This window comes from Anomalospiza imberbis, chromosome 10, assembly GCF_031753505.1.
Source record: "Anomalospiza imberbis isolate Cuckoo-Finch-1a 21T00152 chromosome 10, ASM3175350v1, whole genome shotgun sequence".
NCBI lineage: Eukaryota > Metazoa > Chordata > Aves > Passeriformes > Viduidae > Anomalospiza > Anomalospiza imberbis.
Genome location: NC_089690.1, coordinates 4345511 through 4373115, shown reverse-complemented (window position 1 = coordinate 4373115; position 27605 = coordinate 4345511). Strand labels below are relative to the sequence as shown.

Sequence of the window (27605 nt, the reverse complement as noted above, 5' to 3'; positions counted from 1 at the left end):
GCGGCTCGGAGCCCCTCGGGGTGCGAGGGACGAGCGGCGAGCCCGGGGAAGGTCTGCCCGGCGCGGCCGCGGCCCCCCCCCCCGCCACGCAGACGGAGCGGGTTTTGTGCCCCGCTCCGCAAAGGGAGCGCGCCGGCTCCTCCGGGCCACGGGGCACCGGCCCCTGGGGACCCCAGCCCGCCTCAGCATCCCCCTGCCCCGGCCCGGCGCGGCCCCGCGTGTACGGAGTGGCGGGGCACTCCGCGGCGGGGAGGAGGCGGGGGCGCCGGAGCTGACGGCGCGGGATTGATTGGAAACGGGGAAAAACGGGAGCGACAGCAGGGACACCGGGTGGCCTGAGCGAAGCGACAGCTCTTGCTACAGGTGACCGCACGGAACACGCCGCGGGAAGGAAGGTCGGGACGCTGCGGGAGGGGGGCAATGAGGGGAAGAGAATCCGAGCAGAAGGGAAACAGCGAGGGAGGCGGGAGCGGGCCGGTGCCACCCTCGGGGCCGGTGCCACCCTCGGGGCCGCTCGGGGGTCGGTCACGCGTGCGGCCGCGGCTCCGGGCGGGCGCTGTCCGCGGTGCTGAAGCCCCGACGGGGCGGCCCCGGCCCCGCCGCGACCCCGCAGACGGGCCCCGGCTGCGGCTCCGTCCTCCCCCCGGCGCCCGCAAAACTCCCTGCGACTTGGAGGCCGGTAATGGAGTTGGCTTCCTCTTTACGTCACCCCGGCTCGGTGCTGTTTGTTGATTCCGCACGGGTATTTTGGAGCTGCCTGGCACCAGCCGCCCGCCCGCCTCGGCCCGGCGAGGTGCGCTCCAGCAGCACCGCTGGAAAGCCTCATCTCTGTTCTCACAACTGCTCTGCAGCCCGGGCTCTGTGGCCTATTAAAGGATAGTTTATACAGATCGGCTCCGTGCCCTCCTGTGAGTGCTCTAACGCAGGGTTTCTGGAAGCAGCACCGGCTCTGGAGAGGAGGGGGGAGCCGTGTGTGGCTGACCCCAGAGAAGATTTTTGTCTCAAAAGAGCCATATCTGGTTTAATCTAGAGTATTAAGTGATTAATTCTCCCAGTGTCTCTGAGTAGCAGGCAAATAGATTTAAGCATGCCAAGGCATTTGTTTAACTGCCCAAAAACTGTCATGAGACTGAAAGTCTGATTGCTAAAGATATTTACATGTGTTTGTTTTATTGGTACACATTGCCAAGGCATGTGACTTAACAGAGTTGAAAAACATATTGTAAATAAACAAAAACCCTCAAACAAGCCAAAAACAACACTAGAGAGAAAAGTTACCTAGATTAAACTCAGCATCTATTCTTAAAATATTCTGCTCCATGGGGAATCTCTGTTGCATGAGAACAGAGAATTAGGGAGTCTTGCAGAGGTCCAAGGTCTGATTTCCCATTTTCATCTGTTAAAAGGGGTAAAATTTTCCAACAAAACAGTTACTGATGAATAGTAAATAGTGTCAGCAAAGAATCTTGGGTCCTATTGACATGAACTCAAATGTGCAGTACATACCTGAGAAGACAGCACAGATGCAATAGCTGTGATAAGAGGAGTCACTGAACAAGAAGAAGGGGGAAAAAAAGACTTGTTTAGTTGCTCTTCAGTAAGTGGAGATGTAGAAAGGAAATTTTACCTCAGCCCTTGAAAACAGACTGCTAGAGTACAGCAGACATCAACAAAATTGACAGCAAAATTGGAAGTAAGGAAAAAAAAAAAAGGAAAACCAAAGCCTGTCAAGGAGTGGAGAAAGGCCCTTACAGAGGAGGAATTACAACACCTGAGAATTCACTTCATTAAAAAGCAGGGATGGAAGTGATGTGAATCCTTGAATCTAAGAGCCTCCACAGAAAGAAATTAGCAGGCATTGAGTTATTCCTCTGTCTGCCAAAAAAGAGGCACAACAAGAGCTGGTGCCGAGATGCTGAAGCCAAAACATTCCACTTTAAGGGAGGGATCACATTTTTGAACAGAGGAGTGCTGATGACCTGATGAAGGAGTCATCAGAAAACGTGCTGGATTCTTCATCTCTTTACGTCAAGGGTTGATGTCCTCCCAAAATATGCAACTTAGCCGAAGCAAGGCATTGGGCTCCCTGCAGCAGTAATTGCCTGGAAACTAATGGCCTGAGACTCAGACAGATTTAACTCGGAGGACTTTATGGTACCTTTGATCCTTAATTCCCCAAATAAGGCACAGATATTTTACAACTTTATTTCCAGGTGCCCCAGACACCCCTCTAGATAGGTACTACCCCCCCAGTGGGTGGGATTTTTAACCATGTGCCAAGAGCAGAACAAATAAGTGACCAAATTCTATTTTGAATCCTCCAACTTTCCAACTGGTTTCATTAATTAACTCACCCCCAAAAGAATATCTTTCTTTGTGCATGTTGCAGTAAAGGGAAGCATTTTAAGACATAAATCATTCTTCTCAGGGAGTTATTCATGACTCTCAAGACATCTCTTATCCTTCTCTAATTTTTTTTGGATTATACAAAAATGATGAAAATTTATTCTTTGTGTAACTTCAGAGTCTCAGATGGTATCATATCAGGAAGGATTCCAGCCAAAATCATTTTAAAGGATATATTTGTAGGCTGATTTGACACTACTTCCTTCTGAAGACAGTCTGTTTTCTCAGTTCTGAAATCACGCACATATAATAAAATTTCTCCCATGTTCCCTTAAAGGCAACAGGAGATTTTCTAGAAAATTCAATGAGAACAGGACAACCGCCTCATGGCTAAATGGATGTTTTTTCTCTGAAGCCCTGCAACATTCAAGCAAATAGGATGGCAAGAATTTACACAAACATAAACACAACCCTGGGCTCTTCATGAAGCCAAGCAAAAAAAAGAGGATAATAGAGCAGTCTGCAACTGATTTCTTAGTCCCCAAATAATCAAAACGTTGCTTTCAGAGCACCTGAGCTATTAAAATAATCATAATATTTAAGCAACATATTGTTGTTTGGATTATTAAGACATTTTAAAAACAAGAAGGTAAAAACTAAGCAAATACTTCTTCAGCTGTGTGTAGCAGGGGGGTCTGTATATCACACAAAAACAACATTAGCAGGGGAGCAGCATTTGTGACTCTCACATTAATTAAAAAAAAAAAATTAAACCCCCAAATCACGCCCAGATTTGTGCCCTCTGTAATATATAAAGCCATGGTTGGGTCTGAGCTTGTCAGTCTGTGAGAGACAGATCTAGGTATGTAAAGTATCCAGAGCCCAGAAATACAGCAGGCATTCTTCCCCTACTTCCTATGGGTATGAAAACCTGGCCAGAGTCTCATCTGAGTCCAGGGTGAGTCTGCTGAACTCATTAAACCACCCACGTGTTAATGGGAGCAGACTCAGATCCACAGAGAGTCCTAAGACATTTTTCATTTACAAGGAATTAGACATAGCTAAGCTGTGGTTGTGAACGGGAAAATACCAAAATGGAAAGAACTGGAAACTGTAATTTTTCTCTTGTATATTGAGAAAAAAATCTCTTGAGTTTCCTTGGCTCATTGAATAGCAGCCCTGCTTCCAGACTATGCAGTTATCTCCAGGCGACTGGGTGCTCTGGCCAGCATTTATGCTCCCACCACAGCCCATCCCTTGCTGTCACCAGGCTGGAACATCTCTAAGAGAAAACTATTTTTTCCCCACAATAAAACTGTCAGAGCGAAGCCCAGGCACTTATGAAACAAACCCAGCAAGGTGGAGCCACACAGCACATGACTCTATTGTTTGTGTTCCTCTGCACAGTCATCCATAATTCATTGAAAGTCATGATACCATAAATTAAATCTACGTGGCAGGTGAACAGAAGAAGAGCTTTTGCAGCACATGTGTTTCCAGCACCACGTCCTAATTCTGAGAGGACAGGATCAAAGTGGCTTGCTGTCTACAGGGAAATGGGTTTTTTTTTTTGCCATGCCACAACTATGAGTGTATCTGTGTCAAAACTTTAGTAAACATCTATAAAACCACACGTGGGCTCAGGGCAGCCCCTCTCAGCAGCCACTGGCTCTTGTTTGTTGGTGACCATGACCTCAGCTGGTGGTTTGGGCCATTCCTCCCGCACATCCTCAGCTCCCTGATTCTGGGCTGAGACTTCCTCAACAAAGTTTTCTAAAGCTGAGGGTAGAAACACCCCTTTGTGCACCACTTGCACACCTGGGCACATTCCACCTGCAGCAGCACAATTAAAACTTTACTTTAAACGTGTGCCTGAGCATTACTGAACCAGGTCTTAAATAAGGAACCTGTTGAGCTGTGCTAGACGAGCCACTGCCCTGTGGTGCTCAGCAATGCCAGAGTGGCTCCAGGTAGGATTTGGGCACCCTGGTCGAGTAGTGAAGGAAATATCTGCCTCTCCTGGCTGTCCTTCCCTCCCAGGTGGGAACAGGCAGGAAGCACCGGGCACAGGTCTTGTGCTGCTCCAGCCCTGGAGCAATGTGCTCGTGAAGCATCTGGAATCTCCAGAGCCTTGTCCAAGACACCTGGGCACCAGCAGGTGTGTTCCACTCATTAAACAACTGGCTGGGAAGCAACAGGGACGGGGAGATGTGCAATTAATAACCAGGGTCACCAGCTCTGCTCGAAGTAAATGAAGACAGAAAGAAGCAATATGTCCTTTGGCTCGGAGCTCTGGCACAAACAGGAGCTCCAGCAGTAACATTCCAGCAGCTCTTCTCTTGCTCATGTGCAGGCACAGCAGTGGAATTATGCTTGCCAGGCAGGGCAGCACACCGTGGGGACCCTCTACTGACTGTAGCTGGGAGACAAAAGTCTCAGGGAAAGAGGCTGGATTTTGGGGTCTTGCCACTAAGGGAGGCTAAGAGCAAGGAGGCAATTAGCCACTTTGAGTTAGGGTAATCATGTTGGCTCACACTGATTCCCTTGCTACAAAAGGACATCTCCAGGCAGTGCGTGTGCACTGCTCAGGAATATTATCATACTCTAACTTTTATGCTATTATCTCTTTTAAGAACACATAATTCTTCATTTAATTCTGCTTCTCTAGTACCATCCTAGAGACTGATTTAGTGTTAGTCTGCAGTGAGATTGTAACTCACTGGGAAAAAAGCTCTCCTGCTACAGCACCAGGTATTACTCACATTACACATCACTTAGGTGTTGCAGTGCCTTTGCCTGACTGATGATGATAAATGACTAAACACATGAACTCCATTCTAAATCATCATCTTTGATCCACTTGTGATCACATTACTCATATAATCGGTTGTGCTGAAATGGAGCAGAATTACTCATGTAAGGCAAGGGGGTTTTGTCCTAGTGAATAAGAATAAGAAGCAGCAAAATGTAATAAAATCAGCAGGAGCTGCTATTGACTTCCTCGGAGGTGCATTGAACTCACCTCAGGCTTCTGTTGAGGAATTTAGAGACACAGGTTACAACCAGCCAAATTCCCCCAGCTCAAGGCTCCTATTTGCATATGCAAAAAGCTCCTATTGATTTGCATATGCTACTAATGCTTCTTCTGGAACCTTTAGTAGGCTTGGGATTGAAGAATGCATTTTTCCAGCTTCTTCTGAGGAAAGCAGTGGCTTGAGATCCTCTCCTGCATTAATTAGCTGATAGCCAAAATAGTGGAAGTGGGGCAGTGAGGCATGATCAATTACATTTGTATAACTGCTGATGGAACATGCTAAGTAATTAATGAGACCGTGTGCACATACAAAAGATAAATGCATTTGAAACTCGGCAAGAGCGAGTAATGGTGTTTGTAAGTTTGATGTGCTTACTGTGTAAAAGGCCAGTTCAGACTCCTACTGAATTATTACAGAAAGGTGGAAAGACTGCTGGTGAGTGAGAGCCAGCATTGAGAGGAAAAAGCCCAGCAGTTTCTTAGTGGGGAATAAAGGAATCTCTATAAAACCTGCAATCTTCAAAATAAAACTAGAGGTTTAAAAACAGCGGATTTTCAGGTCCTGTATTTGATACACAGGAGAATTTTTTCCTTGTTTGGATGACGAAGCCTTAGTGTTAAATCAGTTCTTTACTGAAAAATTTGTGGTTTTGCCACTGGGTTAGAAATGCTACCCAGAAATGAAATAAGTTGTCGTAATGATGTATCAGCCAGACTCTCGCAAGAGTAAAAATCCATTTTGTTTAGAGAGCCTCACACATTAATAAATAACCCATTCTGTGAATTATATAAAATGAAAAAAAGCTCTCCTGTCTGGCCTGCAGCAGACCATAATGACTTTCATTCTGCCATGTAAAAGCATGGATCCACTGAGGAAAGAAAAAGAAAACACAGCCTAGAAATTACAGAGATTTCCTCTTGTGTGTTGTTAAAGCAACGACAGTTTTTAATGGAGTATAATTCTAGAAGAAACAGTCTGGTAGCCCAGGTCTAGAGTTTCAGTGATACAAAAGCATCTGTTGTCCATTCTCACTGTGTGATTTGGTACAGAAAATGTGTTATCTCATCAAAGTGGTAATTACTGGAAGTACAACCTACTACCTAAAACCAGGGAAAAGCTCAGAGTCACAAACCCAAGGCTGCAACCATCCCACTGATGCTGCTGGCAGTCAAACTGTCAGGAATCTATGCCCAGCATTGCAAATGGGCAACTCACTCTATTCCAGAAAAATCAGATGATGCTTCTCCTCTTGTGACAGCTCAGGGTCTGGAACTGTTACTCCCAAAACCTGAGGCTGCAGAAGGATGTGCCAGCATATTTGCAAGGCCAGGCTGGATGGAGCCCTGGGAAATCTGGCCTAGTGGAAGGTGGCCCTGCACATGGCAGGGTGGGTTGGAATGAGGTGATCTTTAGGATTCTGTGCAACCCAAATTATTCTATGAATCTACAAGTCCATGAGAGAAAAAATCTGCATTCCTAGGCACCCCTCCCATGGTGTTGAAAATGCCTGAACCTCAGTGGTCAGTACCTGTGAACCCAAATTTCCTTTAGGAGTTTCATTGTTCAGCATCACTGCAGTTTGTGACTGCAGAAAGGTGGTGAGGGGGGCTGTGCTTGAAGAACTGGTATCAATACCTGCACTTGGAATGCAAAATGACACAGCACCACAAATGAGCATTAGAAAGTGCACAGAGCCTCTAGGGTCCTTCTGCAGACGAGCACGTGCAGGTACAAAACCAATATTGACTTCAACAAGGCATGTCTAGGGGGCAGTTAATCATTTTTAGCATTGTTTCTCGTCTGCTTCTGGAGAAAACCCAGATAGATTAACCACCACACTCTTCTTTAAGGCAGTGAATTTCTCCATTTTACTGGTGGAACAACAAATGTTACTAATTTCATGTGGTTTCACTACTCTCCTAGAGGGAGCCTGTCAGAGCAGCTCCAAGATGTTCCTGGTTCCCCACCTCCTGCTCAGATCACCCATCTATTGATTTGCCATTTCCCTGCATTGTTGCAGTTTTTTAGGCTTTTACCTTCCCACCTCGAGACGACAGCAACAAACGAGACCTTTTTGCAAATGTGCAAATTGATTATACCTCTTTCTCTGTAGTTCTCCTTTTTTTTTTCTCTTTTTTTTTTTTTTTCTGGTGGTTAAACAGCTTTGTTGCAATCCCAAATAGAGCACTTCATGCATATTGCATTATTTCAGCTCAGCATGCACAGACTCTTGTATCTGTCATACCTTGCACCATGGGGATGATTGGTACCCATGCAAAAAGGGCAGAAAACAAGTGGAAAACCAAAATGCCAGACAATGGACTGGGGCAAGTGGATTTACCAAGGGGAGGGATATGCCTGCAAGGATGTGCATGAGCATCTTGAAAAGGATCATTTTAGCTTCCATCCCATTCAGGCTGTAAGAACTGTCGGTGATCCATGTGCATCCAGCCCCTAGGAAGGAGGAAAATACTGCTCCTTTCAGTCCCAGAGCTGTTTCTCACTAGCCTGGTGCTCCAGAGGATCCCAAGGGAACCTGGACCAGCTGCTTGTGAAGTCGGCATGTAATTAATCCTGGCAAAGTTTCGAACAGCTCAATATCAAGGGATCTGCTGGCCTTCCCTGTGGCACGCTCCAATTTCACTTCTGAATGCGTCACCTCATCTCCCACCTCATCCAGGCAGGAAGATGAGCCCTCAGCTACCAAAACCTTCTCATTGCTCACCTGCATGGGCACAGATCAGCGCTCAAATATTGATTTGCTATTTACTTAGGAAAAGGGAAACACCAGCTGCAAGACAGAAAAAAGCTTTGACACCACTCCCATCCTTCCCTCTGCCTTTTCCCTGATTATCCAGGCAGTCCAATCTCTCCCCAGCAAGGACAGCAGCTAAACCATCACACTGTATCCCCCCTGAAGGCTGCAAAGAGGGAGAAAGGGTGATCTCTATGTACATGCTAATTATATCACTGGATTGCACATTTATGCTCTTTTGATACTTGCACTATAGACTAGAATACAAAGTTTAGGAATTCCTGGGGGCTGCCTCTGGGTGCGTGGCACCCTTGCCTTATGTCTTTGGACAAATTAAACATTTCCTCTTTTATTTTACTTGCTTGTCAAAAGAAGAAAATGATGTTTAGCCATCTTACAGCAATGCTAACACTGCCAAAGCACGTCGTATAACCTTGATGGAAGCGCCATAGAAATGTGCTGTTCAACCTCTCCACTTCCATTATGCATGAAGACACACAGAAAATATCCCATTTCTCCAGCTGATGCACAGAGAAAGTTGGTCTTAAACCTGAAGTGTTATCAGTGGTTTAATTTAGCAACTACTGCAGTTTAAATTAACCACAGCTCCACTTGAACTGCTCAAGCAGAGGTAAAAATGGAAAGATTAAAAATAAGAAAAGCGCAAAAATTACCAGCAAAGGCACAAGGCCAGATTGCTGGAGCTGGACCCACGTGAGCGGCGCCGGGACCGGCAGGGACCAGCCCTCGCTCTCGGCTCGGTGCCTGCCTTTTAAATCGCTTTAAGGAGGGCTGGTGATGGAGACAGAGCCAGCTTTTACAGTGGCAGCCCAGCTGGGGATCAACACTGTAAAAACAAGCACATAAAGCTCCAAATCAAATCGTACTCGCAATGAAAACATTTCGGGGACGAGCAGCCCCGGCAGAAGGCATCCCTGCGCTCGGAGCTGCTGCCCGGCTCCCGCACCGCCGGCTGACGTCAGCCCTCTCCCTGCCGGAGGAGCCGGGATGAAATTGGGATGAAATTCAGCCCCTGAGTCTCTCCAGACGAACCCGCCTCACCGATAGCGAGCTCGCCATTAAAGGGAAAAGGGAAGGGGCAGCAGGGGGCTCAGCCTAGCACGTTTGCTCCTATTTCTCTTGTTCTTTTTCTGGGATGGTAGCGAGTTTGCTGCCAGGAGATGCCTTTTCCATCATCTCGAGCTGCCTCCAGCATCCCTTTTGAGCCTTTGGGGCTCTGTTTGTCCGGGTGTGATGTTGGCACACAGTCCATACTGGAGCATGGAGTGGGTCTGAGGGCTGATGCTCCTGCACCATAAACTCCAGAATTAATATTCCTGGGGCCCACCGCAGACACTGCCTTGGGGGAACCGGCTTCAATCCCAGATTTCTGAAGCACATCTCCCCTGGACAAGGAGAAAGAGACTTTCCCCCTAAAAACCTCTGCAGCAAACCGGGCACTGGTGTCCTACATGTCAGGGCCAGATCCATGCTGTTCCAGCTGCTGGAGGCATCAGTAATCTTTCCTCTGCAGTAATTACTCTGTGAGCCATGGAAAACCAGGGAAAATCCGGCCTTTTCCTCTTAATGAGTGCCCCTGCCCGGCTTTCCATCAATACAACAAGAGGAGCTCTCTTTGTTCCATTTACCACCGTCGATGTTCTGTTCCTTGTTGCATTCCCAGCAGATTTTAATAGAGATCTTTGCTCATGGATTCCCCTACAGACTTCTGGACAGAGGGGAGTCATTAACAGAAAATCAAAAGCCATCCCAAGGCACAGGTGTGGTTTGGGGACAATTTTCTAAACAAACTGGAGCTATGGGGAGTGATGAGGATGGGACATGCTGGGGTGGGAGCACTGTGCTGCATCTCCCCAGCAGAATGAGTTTTATATGAGGAATAATCCAGCATCAACCCAGACACTAAGGAAGATCCATGCCTATAAACACCTATGTCACTCCTTCTGGCTTGATTACAGTTTTAGCCAATTTACCCTGATGAAGAGGAGTGTTTTGGTACAAACAGTGGTGCTGACGAGCACATGGTGGCAGCAGCAAGTGCCAGCCAGTGAGGAAAACCAACCCCAACAGCCTGATGGTGGAAAACTGAGCAGCTCCAAAGCTCCAAAACTAGGCAGCTGCAGCTTGTCCCCTCTGAGCCACAGTTCCCTTCATCTTCCCTGGTTTATAGTGAGGAGAGAAGACTGAAAAACCAAAACAAGTAAAAATTCATTTTTCTTCCCACTGTTGGCTTCTAGACAGGCAGGGTTAGTGGAGCAGAGCAGAAGTGAGCTGCCTCTGCCCCATGGAGGTGGTTGCCATCCATGACATATTTTCTTGTGGTTTCAAACGGAGAGAAAAGATGTTTTCCAAGCTACATAGAAGCAATATGCTCGCCTTGCTTGAACATCTGGAATAGTTTTGAATGACTGCTTTAATTGAGCATAGCAGCAATTATAGAGTTATTTCGTTTCAGAGGTTTTGAAAGGGTTTTTCTTTTTCCTTGATGACTTATAGGAGAAACTAAACCCCGTGAATTGCAGGGCTCTGTTGGCCTGCCATGCAGGAGGACCTGGTCATAGCCTAGCCCCAGGCAGCTGGAACAGCTCAGCAGCCTAAATCTGGATCACTAATCCACCAGCCAGTTCCTGCTTTAAATTTAAACCATTTAAAATATTTAAGGGTTTTTTTCATCATTTTAGCAGTTAAGATTATTCCAGGACAAGATTGCCCTGTCTTCTCTTGGGGTTCTTTGCAATGCTGGTGAGAAAATAATTTCTATACCGTGATGTGGCTTGAGAGTGAACTGGGCTGTCCAAATCAGTCATCTCTCTTCATTTGAGGAATTCACTAATTTTTCCAGTGGGGATGTGAATTCCTCCACTAAGGAGCATGTGCCACCCTTCCCAAAGCCTTCATCAGACACCCAGAGACACGATGATGAAAACCTGGGGTCCCAATCCCCCTTAAAACAGAGGACAGGTCTTCCCATGCCAGAGCATGACCTGGTGATGGCACCAAGGACCAGCCTGAAGCTTTGGTGCTTTCATCCCACACCATCCTACCTCTTCTGAAGGCCCAACTTCTTGACTAGTTTAAGTCAATTTAGTGCAAACCCTTGAATAGCAGTCCAAGTCTTTGAAACTCAACTAAAAGAAGCCACAAAGTTCAAGGAAAATAATTAAATAAAGGATGGGAAGTGGGACGCACAGTAAGACCTCTTTCCAGCCCACACTCCAGAGGTGCCATGCTTTGGACAAAAGGGTGAATTTTGGGTGGTTTTTCTTAGAGTTGTTGTTTTTCACGTGGCTAAAACACATTCCTGGCAAAGCAGAGCCACTGTGGGGGTGCCAGGACAGGAGCACCTTGCCCTGAGCAGAAAAGGGGGCTCAGAGGGGACCTTACTGATCTCTACAACTGCAAGGATGTTGGAACCAGGTGGGAGTCGGTCTCCTCTCCCAAGTAACAAATGACAGGACAAGAGGAAATGATCTCAAGTTGTGCCAGGGGAGATTTAGATTGGATATTATGAAAATTTTCTTCATGGAAAGGGATGTCAAGTGCTGGAATATGCTGCCCAGGGAATTGGTGAAGTCACCACCCTTGGGGGGATTTAACAGATGCAGAAATTTGGCACTTGGGAACGTGGGTTAATGTTGGGCTTGATAATCTCAGAGGTCTTTTCAAAGCTAAACAATTCCATGTTTATTCCACGAGGACGGGTCTGTTTCATCCTGGCTGAGCCAGAGCTGACCTCTGGCTCAGCTGCCCTCTTCCAACACAAACCTTCCTTTAAACCAGAAGGTAAAACCTCACCTGTGTGCCAGCCCATCCCACAACCAGCTTGAGCATCCCAAAAGCCAAACCCAGGTTTCTCAACCCAAAGATCCACATTTTCTCTGGAGCAATAACAATTTCTCATTATTATTCCTAGCTAGAACATGCAGCCTTTCAGCCTGTGGCTGCTCGAGGTAAAAAATAAGCACAATTTGAACAGTGATCAACCAAAACACGAAATGAATGCTGTGTTTCATTTAATAAACTTCAGCAACACAAGGCTGCCTTGTGGACACAATGTAATTTGTTTTGGATGTAAAGATGGAGAAAAAAAAAGTGTTTTTTCTTCAAGGCAATTAAAATAAAATAATATTTCTGTATTGACAGGAAAGAAGCTGCCAGGTAAAAATTCACATTTGATAAACTATTTTTCCTGTTCCCTTGTATTAGCTTGCAGCTTGTCAATTCTTCTTGGTTTGCTCAAAGTCAGAAGTCATCGCGTGTCACCTGGAACTGCTGCTGGTACTATGAGAACCACACAGTTTGCTGAAGAACAGCAGAAAGGGAGGAAGGGGGGAATGGCAGATGCTGAATTGTTCTTGAAAATATGGCTGGAGATGAAAAAAGCACAGAGAAAGAGAAGACCAAGATAAGGCCATGATTTTTGAGACAATCCTCGAGCACATGGGTTCAGGCAAGATAATTTAAAAGTATTAAAAATGGCTGCAGCTGGTCATGCTGTCGGTCACTCGTTCACCAGTGGCCAGTGGAGCCCACACTGCTCCTGCTGAGCTTCTCTCCCAGCCTGCCTTAACTACAGGTTTGGAGTCACACTCTGTCCCCACCAGGGCCCAGTGTGCCTCGGTGGCCACCAGCACCTCACAGTTACACATAGCCATCATCACTTTTGGTAGCAGTTAAACCATGTAATGAGAATTTGGAGGAAATCAGGTTCCTGCTGTTTGTAGCGCTGTAGTAATGACTGAGGCCAAACTCATGTGAACACAAAGGAGGGCAGTGCATTGCTGTTGTGCAAAACAACTGAGGGTGGAGAAAGGAGATTTCTCCGCAGCAGCAGCATTGGTCAAAGCAAAGCTCTGCCAGCGCCACAGCCCAGGAGAAACCAACTTGAGGGGCCCCTTTTGACTCTTCCTTCTTTCTTTGCTGTTTCAGTCAAAAACTGCTCCCCTCTCTTGCAGGGCTGCCAGCGCAGGATGAAGATGCAGCCACAGCCCTGAGCAGGTGCTGCTGACCTGTCCGTGGCACAGCTTTGCCCAGCCCAGCACCATGAGTGGCTTCCTCTCTCGGCTGGACCCGCGGCGGGTGCCCTGGGGGGCCGCGGGCCATGCCCTGCGCACCCGCGTCCTGCGCACCAAGCCCGTGGAGTCCATGCTGGAGGGCACCGGGGCCGCGGCCACCCAGGGCGCCCGGCTGGCCAAGGTCCTCACCACCCTTGACCTCATCTCCCTGGGTGTCGGGAGCTGCGTGGGCACCGGCATGTACGTGGTGTCCGGCCTGGTGGCCAAGGAGATGGCGGGGCCCGGAGTCATCGTGTCCTTCATCATCGCTGCCGTGGCATCCATCTTGTCAGGTGAGTTTTGTGGGGGATTTTGGGTCATGCGCCATGTCCTGCATCCTCTCCGTTCATGGGGGGGACACCTACTCAGCACCACAAGCTACAAGGAGGTAGCACCCTCCCCACCAACTAAAAACCATTTCCCACGGATCTCACACAGCTCATGGGGCGCGCTGTCCCTCGTTGCCCAAATAACAGACTAAATCTTGTACTGGGAGCCAGCAGCCAAGCGTGATTATCCTGATGAGCTGCCAACGGCTTCGACAAGGATGGAGCCCGTGGGCAATATTTATGAGATTATTGAGAGTTTTGTAGAGTATGTCCTAGGCTGAGAGCGTGGCCAAGCCACAGCGCTGGAGCGAGAGCTTGTGGGAAACTCAGTTCCAACAGGAGGGATGTCAGTGGCTTGGGCAGTCCCAGGGCCAGCTTCTTTTGTTGACATGGCTAACAGTTAAAATGTTCCTCAATTAGTTCTAGAGTTGATTTTATTGGCTCCCACTCATGAGGGGTCAGTCTTTGAATTTCCAAACAAAAAAAAAAAAATGTGCAGGGAGAGAGAAATCATGTATTTTAGTGAAAACACTGTGACTTCTATCTCCTCTGTAGGAACCCAGCTGAGCATATGGCTCGAGCTGCAGTTTCTCCACGAAGCCAGTACTACTGGCATTTGTCCTTTCCAGATCAGTGCTAACACGATGATGTGATGTTCCTTCTCTCTCTGCTCAGAGGACTTTTCATGCTGTGTCAGTCTGGTATCCAGCTTTTGTCTGTGGGCTGGATAAGGAAACCTGAGCAAATGGCAAAGGGCTTTGATGGAAGACAGGGAGAGCCAAAACAGCAATGTGACCCAGATCAGCTTTTCAAAACTCTGGATTTTTGCCATGAAAGGTGAAAGCACATCATGGTTTTTCCCTAGAGTTTGCAGTACTGCTCCATGGAGATCCCACCACAGTGAGTAGGAGTTTGAACCCCTCTACAGCCCAGAGACACAACCCTGGCACAGCCCAGGGATGACCCTTAGGCTCTCTCCAAAGCCCACAAAAAGAGCCAAGAGCTTGCAATAGGATCCAATGCTTATTTGGGTGCCCAACACAACAAATGAACCAAAACACTTGTTTTTTTATCCAAGGCAGCAGATAGCATCGGTGTTTCTCCTTTCGCACTGCCTGCTTTCTCTCCTCTGCAAAGGTTTTGTTGGCCATGATGCAAAACAAGAGCAAAAGGAGTTTGGGTGGGTCTCTGCTAACAAAAACACACTGTCCTCCAAAAGGGGTTTTTTCACCCCAGACATGAGCCTTGGCCCGCAGCAGGAGCTCCTCCCGCCTTCGCCCACAGGAGCCTGCACCGCTCCCCGCTCCGCTTTCATCTCCCCTTGCTTTTGTAGCCCTGGGAAAGTGTTCTGTGAGGGATGCAGTGTTTTGATAGTCTCCTTGGCTGCTTCCTCACTTCATCGTTAACGCTGCTGTTGTTTGTAACAGCAACACTTTTTTGGCAAGTAAAACCAAGTAAGAATTCAGGAGCTGGATGGGCTGTTATACTCCTTGGAGATGTGATTTCAGCTCTCCCATTGTGGTCACGCCTGGTGTGCCAGGCGCTGAGTTTGGGCAAGTGTGCACAAACAGATTTTCAGGAACTTTTGCTTTGTCCATCACAGATCACTAAGTCAAACCCCACTGCTTGCAAAAGTGAGCCCAGAAGGGTTTTGGATTTAAAAAAAAAAACAAAACCAGACAAACCAAAACCATCCAGAAGGTTATCTGGCTTCCCAGGGAGACAGCCATAGGGAAGCCCTGCCATAGGAAAGCCTCTTTGCACAATTAAGCCTGGTTTCAGAAAGGGACTTTTCCAATTTCATCTACTCAACAAATTCTACTTACTACATGTTGCCTTCCATAGTTTTAAGCAACAGATCAGGGCACTTACAAACACACTATAATTGATTAAACTGATAAATTAAATCAATCTCTTTCATTCTCTCACTAGAAGGCCTTTCATTCAATTAGGAATGCTTGCTCAGCTTCTCTCCACAAAGCCTCCAGTGCACTTCAGGCTCCTGCCATCAGCTGTGACCACCAGCATTCCCCACTTTCACCCCTGTTTATCCAAAAACCCCTCTTTAGCAAAAATCAGCAGTTTGCATCTCACCCAACCCCATCGCCCTCTCCACAGCCTTTCCCACCAGCCATTTCTTGTCCCTTTAGTGATCTCCTGTCCTAAAGCAATAACCTTGTTTGGAGCACAGTGCCGCACTCTTACCTGACAGTGGTACAGGAACAGGATCAGCAGCAGCCAGGACACACGATGGAACAGGGCAGAGCTGAGCATGTGCCTCAGGTGCTGCCTGGCTGCAGGATGAGGGCTGGGCTGAGGGGCTGCACCTGCAGCTGCCCGGGTGGAGCTGGAGAGATGGGAGTCCTTGCTCTGTGGAAGCTTTCTTTGTGGAGCTGCCTTTTATATATCAGCACATGGTGATCATGAAGTGCGACAGACAGGCTCAGTGGCTTGATGAGAATAATATGCTTCCTCAATAAGTTGGCTGCTCTTGGTTGATGAAAGATGGTCCCTCTGGATTGCCTGTGTGGTAGCCTTAATTACTTGGAGTTACCTCCAGAGCAGCTGAAAGGCCCCTCTCAGAAGTTATTTTTCACCTGAATCATCACTGCCACCATGGCAGTGCCCTGTGGGATGTCTTGTAGTTCCTCTGTAGCCTTGTGCCAAGTATCAGTGGCAGGGTCAGCACCCACATCACGGCCACCACCATGCCAGCACACCAAAAGCACCAGTTCTCATGCCACCAGTTGTGCTGCCCAGTGGCTGTTCTGTGGATGGGATCTTGGGAGGACCAAGACCACTCAGCTGTGTTTATGTCCTGCTGAACAATGTCAGTAACTGTATAATTACACAAGTGTAATGACTGCCACACCAACTGCACAAGTGGAGCAGATATTCAAGGAAAAGAAATGATCCTCTGTAGAATGCTTGCTCTTTCAAAAAAACACTGTGTTGGCTTGTTTTATTCAAAAATTGCAAACACTCTTGACTGGGGGGAAGAAGATAAATCTGTCTCCAAATTAAACAGTTGTGACAGGGAGGAGGTACCCAACCTCTCTCTGCAGTCCCAGAGCTGGGCTGGCTGTGCAGGAGCGCTGGGGGAGCTGCATTCCTCTGGATACAGGGGAACAAGGTGCTGAATAGCTTGAGCTGCCAAGGAGTAACTGAGTAACACAGTTTTACTGTGCAGTTAGATCGTAAAAATAATAATAATAACAACAACAACAACAATAGTAACAATACTGCAAATGCAGCAGATGTTAGTATATATTATATATATGTTTGTGTGTAATACATGCTGACACCTAATGCTGATATTCTCAACCTATTGCTGTACCCAACCCCTAGTGAAAAACAGCTCTTCTATTTTGGGATCCAAGTAGAACAATCAAAAACTCCAACATTTTATACATATTAATTTCTTTGCTTTAGCATTATCATTGTGTATTGATAACCATCCTCTTCAATCATTATCTTGTCATTGGCTAAAACGAGAGCTGCCTACAAGAGTGTATATATATATATGTATTTTTAAGGCCATCAAAGAGAGAAACTAGATACTTGTCTCTGTCAGAGCACCAGTTTCATAAATCATTCAGGCCTGAAGTTATCTGTGAATGCGGTACCTTTGCCGAGTGCATGCATTTTTCAGCAGCTTTGAATAATGACTGTCGGTAGGGCTGGATGGATGATGGAAACCTCTCGTGGCTCCTGTTGGGCTGCTTCACAGAAATCAAGTTTTGAAGAGTCCCATTGCAAAACAACCCACATTCAAGTTAAGCAGTGAATGGAATATAAAAATCCTCCAAAAGCAGGAAAACAAGCACCACCAAATTCAGCTTAAGAGATTCAATAACTCGGTGTTTGTACAGTGTAAAAACAGCACTTAAGGAAGAGCAGCCACCTCACAACAGTTTTATAAATTATTCATTCCCCTCTATATACTAAACTGATTGCAAATTTGAAGCAATTATTATCTTCTAAATGGAGAATATTGGTTGATAGAGAGCTCAGTAATTACTACATGTTTACTCAATGGTAATAACAGCCTTAACCAATTCACCCATATGAACTTTACTGGGGTCTTTGGGGCAGGGGCTTAATCAGAGTTAAACATGCAGGACCCTTCCAGCACTTGTCCTGAATAATATTTGGGGAATTTGAGACTGAGTACATCCATTCATTTAAAAAAAAAAAAAAGCTAATGGTTGTTTTAATACATCAATGTGTCAGGGTCAGGTTTTTATTAAAAATTATCCTGACATAGTAAACGCACAAGGAGTTCAAAAAGTATTGAAGTCTGATGAATCCTCCTCCCAAACATTTACAGTTAAATAGTTCTTTTTGCTTTTCTTTTCTTCTTCTGCACAGTTAGTTTTGCAAATATTCTTTAGAAGACTTAAATATAATATTTTTTAAGTGTTAAAATAAGTTATGTTCTCTATGTAAGGCGTCTTCAAACTCCTCTTGCCTGGGTATGTACAAAAGCAGGGATGATCAGGACAGTGCTCATGCCTGGATCTGCAGAGCAATAATGCAGGATGAGTGTTTGGAGATTGGAAGTTTGGGGCAGAGAGAGGTGTAGCCTTCTGTAAGGCCTCCTGTGGCATCTTCCTCTGGGATGAGACTGTGCAGCACTGGTCCAGAATTCCATGTAAACGTCCGGCTGTGTCTTCTCAAAAAGAAAACTGTGAACTGTGTCCTCTCAAAAAGAAAAACCCATCACAACTTGATTTTAGTGGAAATATTTCTGAGTTTTAAGCCAAGAAACAGGGGAAGGAGGGTCACTGTGCAATATCTCTGTGTTCCTGACATTGACTGCAGTCCTTACACCTCCTAGCACCTCTGGGAAGGTGGCACCAAGGCAGTTTTACTTTTTCCATTTCCCAACCTCTTTTTCCTTACACCTCTTCCTCTTTTTCCAAACAGGTGTTTGCTACGCTGAGTTCGGCGTGCGAGTCCCCAAGACCACGGGCTCTGCCTACACCTACAGCTACGTGACCGTGGGGGAGTTTGTGGCGTTCTTCATCGGCTGGAACCTCATCCTGGAGTACCTGATCGGGACAGCTGCGGGTGCCAGCGCCCTCAGCAGCATGTTTGACTCGCTGGCCAACCACACCATCAGCCGCTGGATGATCAACAGTGTTGGCACGCTCAACGGCCTGGGTGCGTCCCGCTGTGCAGAGATACCGCCATTAATTCGGGCCTGAAAAAGTAATTGGAAGCTCGTCAGGATTCAGACATGGATATTAGGCTTCATTCATTATTTACTGTCTGTCTGGCTGTGGTATTTTGCCTCAGCAGCCTGGCACACAGGCAGGGTTAGAGGGGATGGGATACGGGATACTTTGAGCCCCTTTGGGATGAGCTGGCATTTAGAATACGTGCGCAGAAACAATCGAATGTCAGAGGGTAGGGGCAGCACAGAAACACTTCACCCAGTGCAAACACTCTGCTTGGTCCCCTTGAGGCATACACAGAATTTTGTTGGAGAACACAAGCTGGTGTCTGTTGTACTGCCAGGGAATGGGGGCTGTGGTGGTCCTGTATGACCAGCAGTTCCAGCAACAGTCCATGAATCCTACCAGTAAGCAAACCAGCCAGCTGTCCTGTACCTATGTCATGAAAACTTCATGGCTGATTGATTTATAATGAGCACTTGGCAGATGCACGTTATGCAAATTGGGACAGTTTGCTGCTCTCCCAAAAGTCCGAACAGTGTCTTGAGACATCAAGATTTATCACCTTAATTAAACAACTTTAGCTAGTGGAGACACGAGCCTCTGGAGACCACTTTTACCATGAGACTAAAGAGTTCTGCAAAACTTCAAGGTCTGAAAAGTGTTTAAAACTCCCCCACAGAGTTCCTGGATATTCTGTGGATGGAGAGTAGCGCATCTCTTTTCTCTCACCTAGGGAAAGGAGAGGAGTCGTACCCTGACCTTCTTGCTCTGGTCATTGCTGTCATTGTCACCATCATTGTGGCCATGGGGGTGAAGAACTCGGTGGGACTCAACAACGTGCTCAATGTCATTAACTTGGCAGTTTGGGTCTTCATCATGATTGCTGGTCTGTTCTACATCAAAAGTGACAACTGGGCTGAAGGGCAATTCCTGCCGTTCGGATGGCCAGGGGTAAGTCCTGGGAGCATGGAGGGACACACGGCACCTAAGTCCTGCCACACACTCAGCCTTGCTCATGGTTTACACATCCCAATTCTGCTGCACCCTCCAGATTCCAAACCTGCTAAATCCACCTGTGCTTTGGCCAGGGACCTCCAAATTCCACGACTGCAGGCTTAGATCCAGACCTGCTCTTTCCACCAATCCCAAAGATTACGGCAATGCTTTGTCTCCTAACTCCTCTTAGCATAAACCCAGAACTTTTCCAAAATGTCCTTCTGTACAGCCAAACTCCACATGAAAGTATCCCCAAGGAAATGCCACTAATTGCCAGGCAATGGAGCAAAATGCTGTGGCTGTCTGAGACGGGGTGCTCCAGAGAGCTGGCTCAGCCTCTGTGGAGCAGGGAGATACTTTTGTTGGCTGGTTTTCAACAACAATGTTCTCAAGCATTTGTTTTGAGCACTTCATAATGCCACCTGCCAGTACTTATTTTATGGATGTTCCCTCAAAGCTTACTGAGAATTTGGACATATTTGGCTTTTTTAGCTTGCTTGCACTGGTTTTTATCCAAGGATGAACAGAGACTGAAAATATCTCAGCTGGCCTAAACCCAAGATAATTTCTCAGATTTACACTGCTCAACTCCATTGGGGTTTTGTGCAGAAAAATAAGCAAGAAAGTAAAGTAAACCACGAATCTTAGTTATTGAAAGGGTCCCAAACTGCCATACAGTGCCTGCACCTTCCTCCAGTAAATCAATGCCTCTTTGCCAGAGAACAACAGTGAAGAGAAGAGCTCTGAGGCTCACTTGAGAACAGAGGCCATATTTACCTCTGGGTTGTGTTTGGATTGTTATACCATACAACAGGAGCAAAAAAGAGAAAATAGAAAATATCTGTTTTGCTCCAATTCAATGCACCAAACATCTCTTGCAAAAAAAAAAAAAAAAAAAAAAAAAAAGTAGTTTTAAAAGATAGATGCATAGCCAAAACACAAAAAAGTCAGTAGGGTGGTCAGTAGGGTGGTCTCATCCTTTTCAGCTGGTTCATTGTCTCACAAGTTGTTTGTAAAAGTAAATCCACCACCACGCACAAGTGCGAGATCCCCAACAGCACAAGGCATATTTCAAAAGGATAATTACAGACAGTCCCTGAAAAAGGTGAGTTTTACTGTGTGCAGTACCACTAGACAGCTGAGATGACAGAAGTGTGATGGACAGGTGGTACCCAGCAAGCTGCAAGGGTTTCACAGCTCCAGATCAGCCAGGCAGCCTTCACCCTGCTCCAGCGTTCCTTTCCTATAAATGTCCTCGCTAATATTGTATATTTTTAAAAATCACATTAAAAAAAATAACCAAACAGTACAAATAATTCCTCATCCAAGTGCTCCAATGTGTGCTCCTAACCTGTCTGCAGCTTCCAAGCAAAACAGAGGTTGTTTGGGAAGCGGCTCACATCTGACGGCTGCTGCTCTCTCCTGCTTCCTCTGCGAGCGGATCTTGCTGCCACATGAGACATCTTGCTAAGGCAGAACATGTAAACATGTTCCAGATCCCTACTCATAAAAATGGATTTGGGGTGGAGGATTGTTAAAGCAAACCTGAAATTGGTTGATTGTCTCCTCTGACACTGGCAGGGTCTCCCAGCGTCTTCAGGCACTGCAGGTTTGTGGGGTGAGCTGCAGATGCCTCCATGGCTCAGGGTACAGGCTGAAATCTTTTCCTCAGATCGGATTGATGGGTTAGGGGTACTCCCAGCACCAGTCTGCAGAGCTATATGTACACCCCCTGACCTTTGGCCACTCACCCTTTAGCTCAGACAAGGCACAACAGCGCTGCTCCATTTTTGCTCAGCTCCCTCTCCCTGGCTGGGTGCCGGCCTCCCTCCTGGCACCCAGATGTTTGATCCTCCCCACAGGTGCTCAAGGGGGCTGCAACCTGTTTCTATGCCTTCATTGGCTTCGACATCATTGCTACCACGGGAGAAGAGGCGAAGAACCCCAACACCTCCATCCCCTACGCCATCACAGCCTCGCTTGTTACGTGCCTGACAGCTTATGTGTCTGTAAGTAGTCCCTACACAGGTGTGAATGCACATGAATATGTATGTATGCATATAAATATGTATATATGTACCATGTGAGTCCTTCTGGGCACCTGCACAGTGCCTGCCAAGGCTTCTCTCCATTTGTCCCCAGGCTCCTGTCACCTGACAAGACCCCTCTGCCAGCTGCAGGGACGTGGTGGCAGGCAGTTTTTTTTCTTGTCCCCATCCACAGCTATTTTTGCACCCAGGAGAGAAGCAAAGAAGAAGGAGCAGCAGCATTGCAGCATCCTTTCTCCATGTTTCTGGGAAAAGCAGCACTGCCTCTGCTGGAGATATGGGAAAGGATCCAAGTGAGGGGAAGGATAGGCAGGGATGGCTGTGTGAGATTGCACTGCTCTGCATCCCAATAAAAGCATGCTTGTCCTCAGAAATTTTCCTTGCAAAAGGGCAAAAATTAGTTATGAAGGAGAAAAAACACTTTTCTGATCATTTCAAAGAAACTCACCTACTACCTCTCCTGCATGGGAGTGGGCCTCTCATGAAAACAAATTCTTTGACTCAAACAGGGCAAGAGTGTTGCTCCAAGTAACATAATCTGGATTTGGGGTCTGCCCCAGCATTATTTCCCACACAGGAATACGGCCAAAGTGAGTGTTACTAACCCTGCCAGTCCCACCAGCCTCACCGGTCCCACTTGACTCCACCCCTGAAGCAAGGTTCAAGCATCCCTTTCTTGCCTTTGGGTAGCAGAGACTAAGACCCCACAGTTTTCTGGATTAACCACCCTACAGCAAAGTGCAAACAGACCTAATTCCAGCATTTTACATCCCCTCCGCCCTGAGAATCCCCAGCAGCCTCCAGTGCTGTTGCTGACTCCCTGGTCCTGCTCCTCTCGCCTTGCCCAGGTGAGCATGATCCTCACACTGATGGTGCCCTACGACGCCATCGACACCGAATCCCCGCTGATGGAAATGTTCGTGGTTCATGGCTTCTACGCAGCCAAATTCATCGTTGCCATCGGGTCCGTGGCCGGCCTCACTGTCAGCTTGCTGGGCTCCCTCTTCCCAATGCCCAGAGTCATTTACGCCATGGCTGGTGATGGGCTGCTCTTCAGGTCAGTCATACCCATGCTGGCATTTATTTTTGGCCTCCTGGGATCTGAGGGGAAATTGTGCTGGGGGGTTTGGGGTCCCAACACCCCAACAATATTGTCACTGCAGGGAGCAATGGGCATGCACAGACACAGTGGGTGCAGAATGGGGCACAAGCCAAAGCATTATCCTGAGGGGAAAATATCAGGAGCAGCTTACCCTACAGTTTCTCATTTGGTGCTGTTGCCTAGAGATTCTGATTATGTGGGGACGAGTGTTTAATTCAAGAGCTACTTGCAAAGGAGAGCAGTTTATATGGATAAAATCTGGGTATTTATTTGCAAGTGTCCAAGTGCTCATTGCAGAGTTGGTCAGACCCAGATTTAACTCCAAATTCAACTTCAGCAGTGTTGCCAGTCCCCACCTGGAATCAAAGTTCCAAGAAGCAACAAGACCTGAAGGGATCCCTGAGACTGTCCCCTGCAACCAGGGAAGGGTTATTGCAACAGGGAACCTCTGTGATTTTAACTTTCTGTGATTGTTCTGCACTCCAGGTTTTTGTCCCACGTCAGTTCTTACACAGAAACCCCTGTCGTGGCTTGTATTGTGTCCGGGTTCCTGGCAGCTCTGCTCTCCTTGCTGGTTAGCCTGAGGGACCTGATTGAGATGATGTCCATTGGCACCCTGCTCGCCTACACGCTGGTGTCCGTCTGCGTCCTGCTCCTCCGGTACCAACCCGAGAGCGACATCGACGGCTTCGTCAAATTCCTCTCTGAGGAGCACACCAAGAAGAAGGAGGGCATCCTTGCCGATTGTGAGAAGGAAGCTTGCTCTCCTGGGAGTGAAGGAGAGGAGTTCTCTGGCCCACCGACCAACACGTGCGGGGCAAAAAATCTGCCGTCGCTAGGAGATAACGAGATGCTAATTGGGAAATCCGATAAATCCGCCTACAACGTGAATCACCCCAATTACGGCACCGTCGACATGACCTCGGGGATAGAGGCAGATGAGTCTGAGAACATCTATCTCATCAAGCTGAAGAAGCTGATCGGCCCTCGGTACTACACAATGCGGATCCACCTCGGGCTGCCGGGTAAAATGGATCGCCCGACGGCAGCCACCGGCCACACGGTCACCACCTGTGTGCTCCTGCTCTTTGTCCTGATGTTCATCTTCTGCTCCTTCATCATTTTTGGGTCAGACTACATCTCTGAGCAGAGCTGGTGGGCCGTCCTCCTCGTTGTGCTGATGATCCTGCTCATTGCTGTGCTGGTGTTTGTGATCTTGCAGCAGCCAGAAAACCCCAAGAAGCTGCCCTACATGGCCCCGTGTCTGCCCTTTGTCCCTGCCTTCGCCATGCTGGTGAATATCTATCTCATGCTGAAGCTCTCCACAGTCACGTGGATCCGATTTGCCGTCTGGTGTTTTGTGGGTGAGTCCCAGGTTCATTTATTTTCATTTTTTCACTGACACTCTTTTGGAAGGGTGTTGAGAATCACAACTTCCCTAATTAGAGTGCATAGGCTGATGCCTGGGAAATACCCAGTCCTTCTCATCTGCCCCTTGCCATCCTGAAGTTTTTAGAAATCTCATTTTATCCATCCCCTGAACCACAGCTAAATGGAAAATTACACCTCCAGAAAACATCAGTTTCATGGAAGAGAATGACTTCATGAAAAGGTGACTATTTTGACAGCTTTTTTGATGCAAAGTAGGCGGGTTCTGCAAATTGCCTCGCAGGCAGGTTTTGTACAGAAATCAGCCTGATTTCTTGCTCTGTCACCCACTTGAGCTTTTCAGAAGCCCACACCAGTATTTCAGCACCGCTTTTCCAAAGTCCAGAGCTGCCCAATCCTAGAAGCCCTGGGAAAGTCAGATCTGTAGACTGTATCTACTTTTAGCTCAAGTTCTTAACTTCTGGGTAGGGACATCTTGGGATTCATGGACTCTGTTGTGGATCCTTTTTTCCCAAATTTAGTATTTCTGACACATAACCAGGAGTCCAGCATATCCACAGTGCTTTACTTTGCAACCCACTTAGTCCACAAACCCAAGAGAAAAAAGCAGATCTCATAGCTCCTCCAAGCTGACCCATTGGGCAGGAGCTGTCATCTGCATTTTTGAGCTGGAGAAGATATACTCGGTGCTTTTTTGGCCCTTGGAGTCAATACTTGAAGCTGCAAACCCAGAGAAAGCCCTTCTACCTGGAAGAAAAGATGACTCCAAAGCACCAACTTAATCTGCTGTGATTAAGCCCTTTCCTCTGTGGGTACAAATACCTCTTGCAGTGCCAGCAATGGCAACGAGTCAATTAAACCACTGCATTAGGTGTGTTGAGCTCCACCAGCCCATCCATGGCTGTTGGGGATTGGACATCCCATTGGTTTTTCTGGCAGAGATACGTGGTCCTGATTTAATCTCACGTCAGTCCCCCATGGCTAGTCCATGGCATGTGCAGTCTGGATTTCTCTGTGCAGATGTCTGGGGTAGGTTAATATCATGATCCACCGGAAATCAGATCTCTGGATATATTTGCTGCCAGTGAAAGCATTTGTGCATGGAGGTGAAATCAGGTAGGGCTAGCGGGGCTAGTGAGTAGCTGGGCTCCAACCCTCTCCCTTTTGCCCACCCCAGGTCTGCTCATCTACTTTGGCTATGGGATGTGGAACAGCACGCTGGAGATCAGTGCCCGGGAGGAGGCCCTGCACCAGAGCACCTACCAGCGCTACGACGTGGACGTCGACCCCTTCTCCGTGGATGACGGCTTCTCCTTCGCCCCCGAGGGTGAGAGCTACCCGGCCTGGGGTCCTTCTGAGGACAAGAGCTTCTCGTACCAGCAAATGGCAGGCGCCAAGGAAAGCCATCGGACAAGTAGCAGGTCGAAAAGCAAAGGCCGGCACAAACCGCCGTCGGATGCTCTGATCGCCAACGACGAGTTGGACTACTCGCCCGAGTAGTGGGACGGGCAGCGGGGCGCCGCGCCGCCCAGGTGATGAGGAAGGGTCCCCGTGGCTCCCCTGTCCTGCCCCATCCTCCCCAGGTCCTCCACCACCGCCCTGCTCACCTCCAGTACTGGGGACACGCTCTGCAATTGCCGTTGACCCCGAACCAAAACCACCCGTGGCCCGTCTCAGCTCCACCAGTCAGATCTCACGCTGGTGAATGCTGGCTGATCCCCCAGCACCAGCTGATCCCCCAGCACCAGCTGATCCCCCAGCACCAGCTGCACCGGTGCGGGCAGCGGAGTGGGAGATGTGCCAAACCAGGAGGGTGTTGAGAGGTGGAAGGAGCTGCATGAGGGGACAAGTCAAATTGTCCCTGGGGAATGTCCACCCGATGGCCGCAGCGGTGGGATGTCACTCTAAAATTTTTGGCACTTTCTTGGCATGTGTATTTTTTTCCTTTGAACCACCTAGAAATGATAGCTGAGCCAGAGAGATGGGTAGGTACAAAATGGAGATGGACACACTCTTCCCTGGGAGTAGCTCAGAGATGCATAGTTGGTTCCATCACACAGTGTTTCCATGGCCTGTTCTGGTGCGCTGCACAGAGCAGTGCTTCCCCCACGTCCATCCCCACACCCCAAAACCCAATACTGTTATTCAAAATTAGTCCATGTCTCAGTCGAATCTTTAAGTCCCAGTGTGGCCCAACACCCCAAATCTGTGGCTGGGAGCCTGATCCCATTCCTGGTCACAGTGAGGGCTGTGACTCACTCTTGGCTCAACCCTCTTTGTACAAAGGGTCAACGAGGACCACACATTCCTCTGAGCATCACCAGTCTGAGGTTGGGCACTGCTTCCACCACCTTGTGTCTTTTACAAAAATGACTGTGCTGTCATTCCCTCACTGTGCTGGGCACCTTCCAGTACTCACTCTGCCCTCAGTGCTCCAGACACCCATCTGTGCCCTCACAAAATAGCAGCATCCGTGGGTCAGCCACATCTTGGTGGGGCTGGGCCATGGGTGGCCAGTGGAGAGGACTTGGCGGCTGAAATCTAACCCCCTGCTGCTGTCTGCACCTTGTACAGTGTTCTCTGGTTTTGACCTTGGCTTGGTGGGTGCTGTATGAAAAACACTGAAATGCTGCTCATTCCGTAAGTGTCCGTATTTCAGTCTGAAACCAAACAGAGCTGGTGGCTCGTGGGGCAGAGGTGGTCAGCAGGTGGATGTGAAACCCCTGAACATGGCCATGGCCCCCAGAAGTGCCATCAGACTCCCTGCTGCCAGTGTCCCAACAGAATCATCAGTCAACAGTGATGGGGTTTGGTCAGTGATTATCAGCAGGTCCAGGTGTGGAGCCCATCATGCTTCATGTAAAACACTGTGGTGGAGGAACATTTTTTTAATAAACAGTAACCAAAACCCATCCTCCCTCCAGCTGCCGATGGCTGCAAATGGATCCATCCCAGGGGCTCCAGTGCAGCCCAGACCAACCCCACGTACCATGGGCTGCTGCGGGCCTCCCAGGGGACAATTTAACATCAACAGGGGTAGGATTTCCAATATGGAAATATCCTCTTGGATACTGAGAATCATTAATGCTTTGGTGCACTGGATGAGGCTCAGGCTCCCAAAACACCTGCCTGGCACCCTCTGTTGGCAAGTAGGTGCAAAGGGTGCCTGGACCTGTGCCCATCCCCATCACTCCTGGGATGCAAGGGCTTGATGGAGACACTGCCTGGGGCTGGAAAAGTATCTCTCCAGCTCCTGTCCAAAACAGTGGCAAACTACAGTCATTTTCCCAGTGGAGAAGAGCATCTAGTTCTGCAATCTTAACCTGGAGTGCTCCGGGCAAGCCAAT

General features: G+C 47.9%; 1 protein-coding gene across 1 annotated transcript; it reads left to right on the top strand.

Moving 5' to 3' along the window:
- Positions 1-229: 229 nt before the first annotated feature.
- On the top strand, positions 230-27054 carry SLC7A14 (solute carrier family 7 member 14). The gene is made up of 8 exons (XM_068200276.1): positions 230-363; positions 13113-13504; positions 18470-18706; positions 19457-19674; positions 21582-21728; positions 22616-22824; positions 23356-24233; positions 25436-27054. The coding sequence occupies exons 2-8, from the start codon at positions 13201-13203 to the stop codon at positions 25756-25758; spliced, it is 2316 nt and encodes a 771-aa protein (XP_068056377.1). The 5' UTR covers positions 230-363; positions 13113-13200; the 3' UTR covers positions 25759-27054.
- Positions 27055-27605: the final 551 nt, after the last annotated feature.

Excerpts from the sequence above, each read along its gene's own strand:
- SLC7A14 (XM_068200276.1), top strand. The coding sequence starts at position 13,201 with ATGAGTGGCTTCCTCTCTCGGCTGGACCCGCGGCGGGTGCCCTGGGGG. Across the intron at positions 21,729-22,615 it reads GCCTGACAGCTTATGTGTCT|GTGAGCATGATCCTCACACT; the intron begins GTAAGTAGTCCC and ends CGCCTTGCCCAG. Across the intron at positions 24,234-25,435 it reads TGCCGTCTGGTGTTTTGTGG|GTCTGCTCATCTACTTTGGC; the intron begins GTGAGTCCCAGG and ends TGCCCACCCCAG.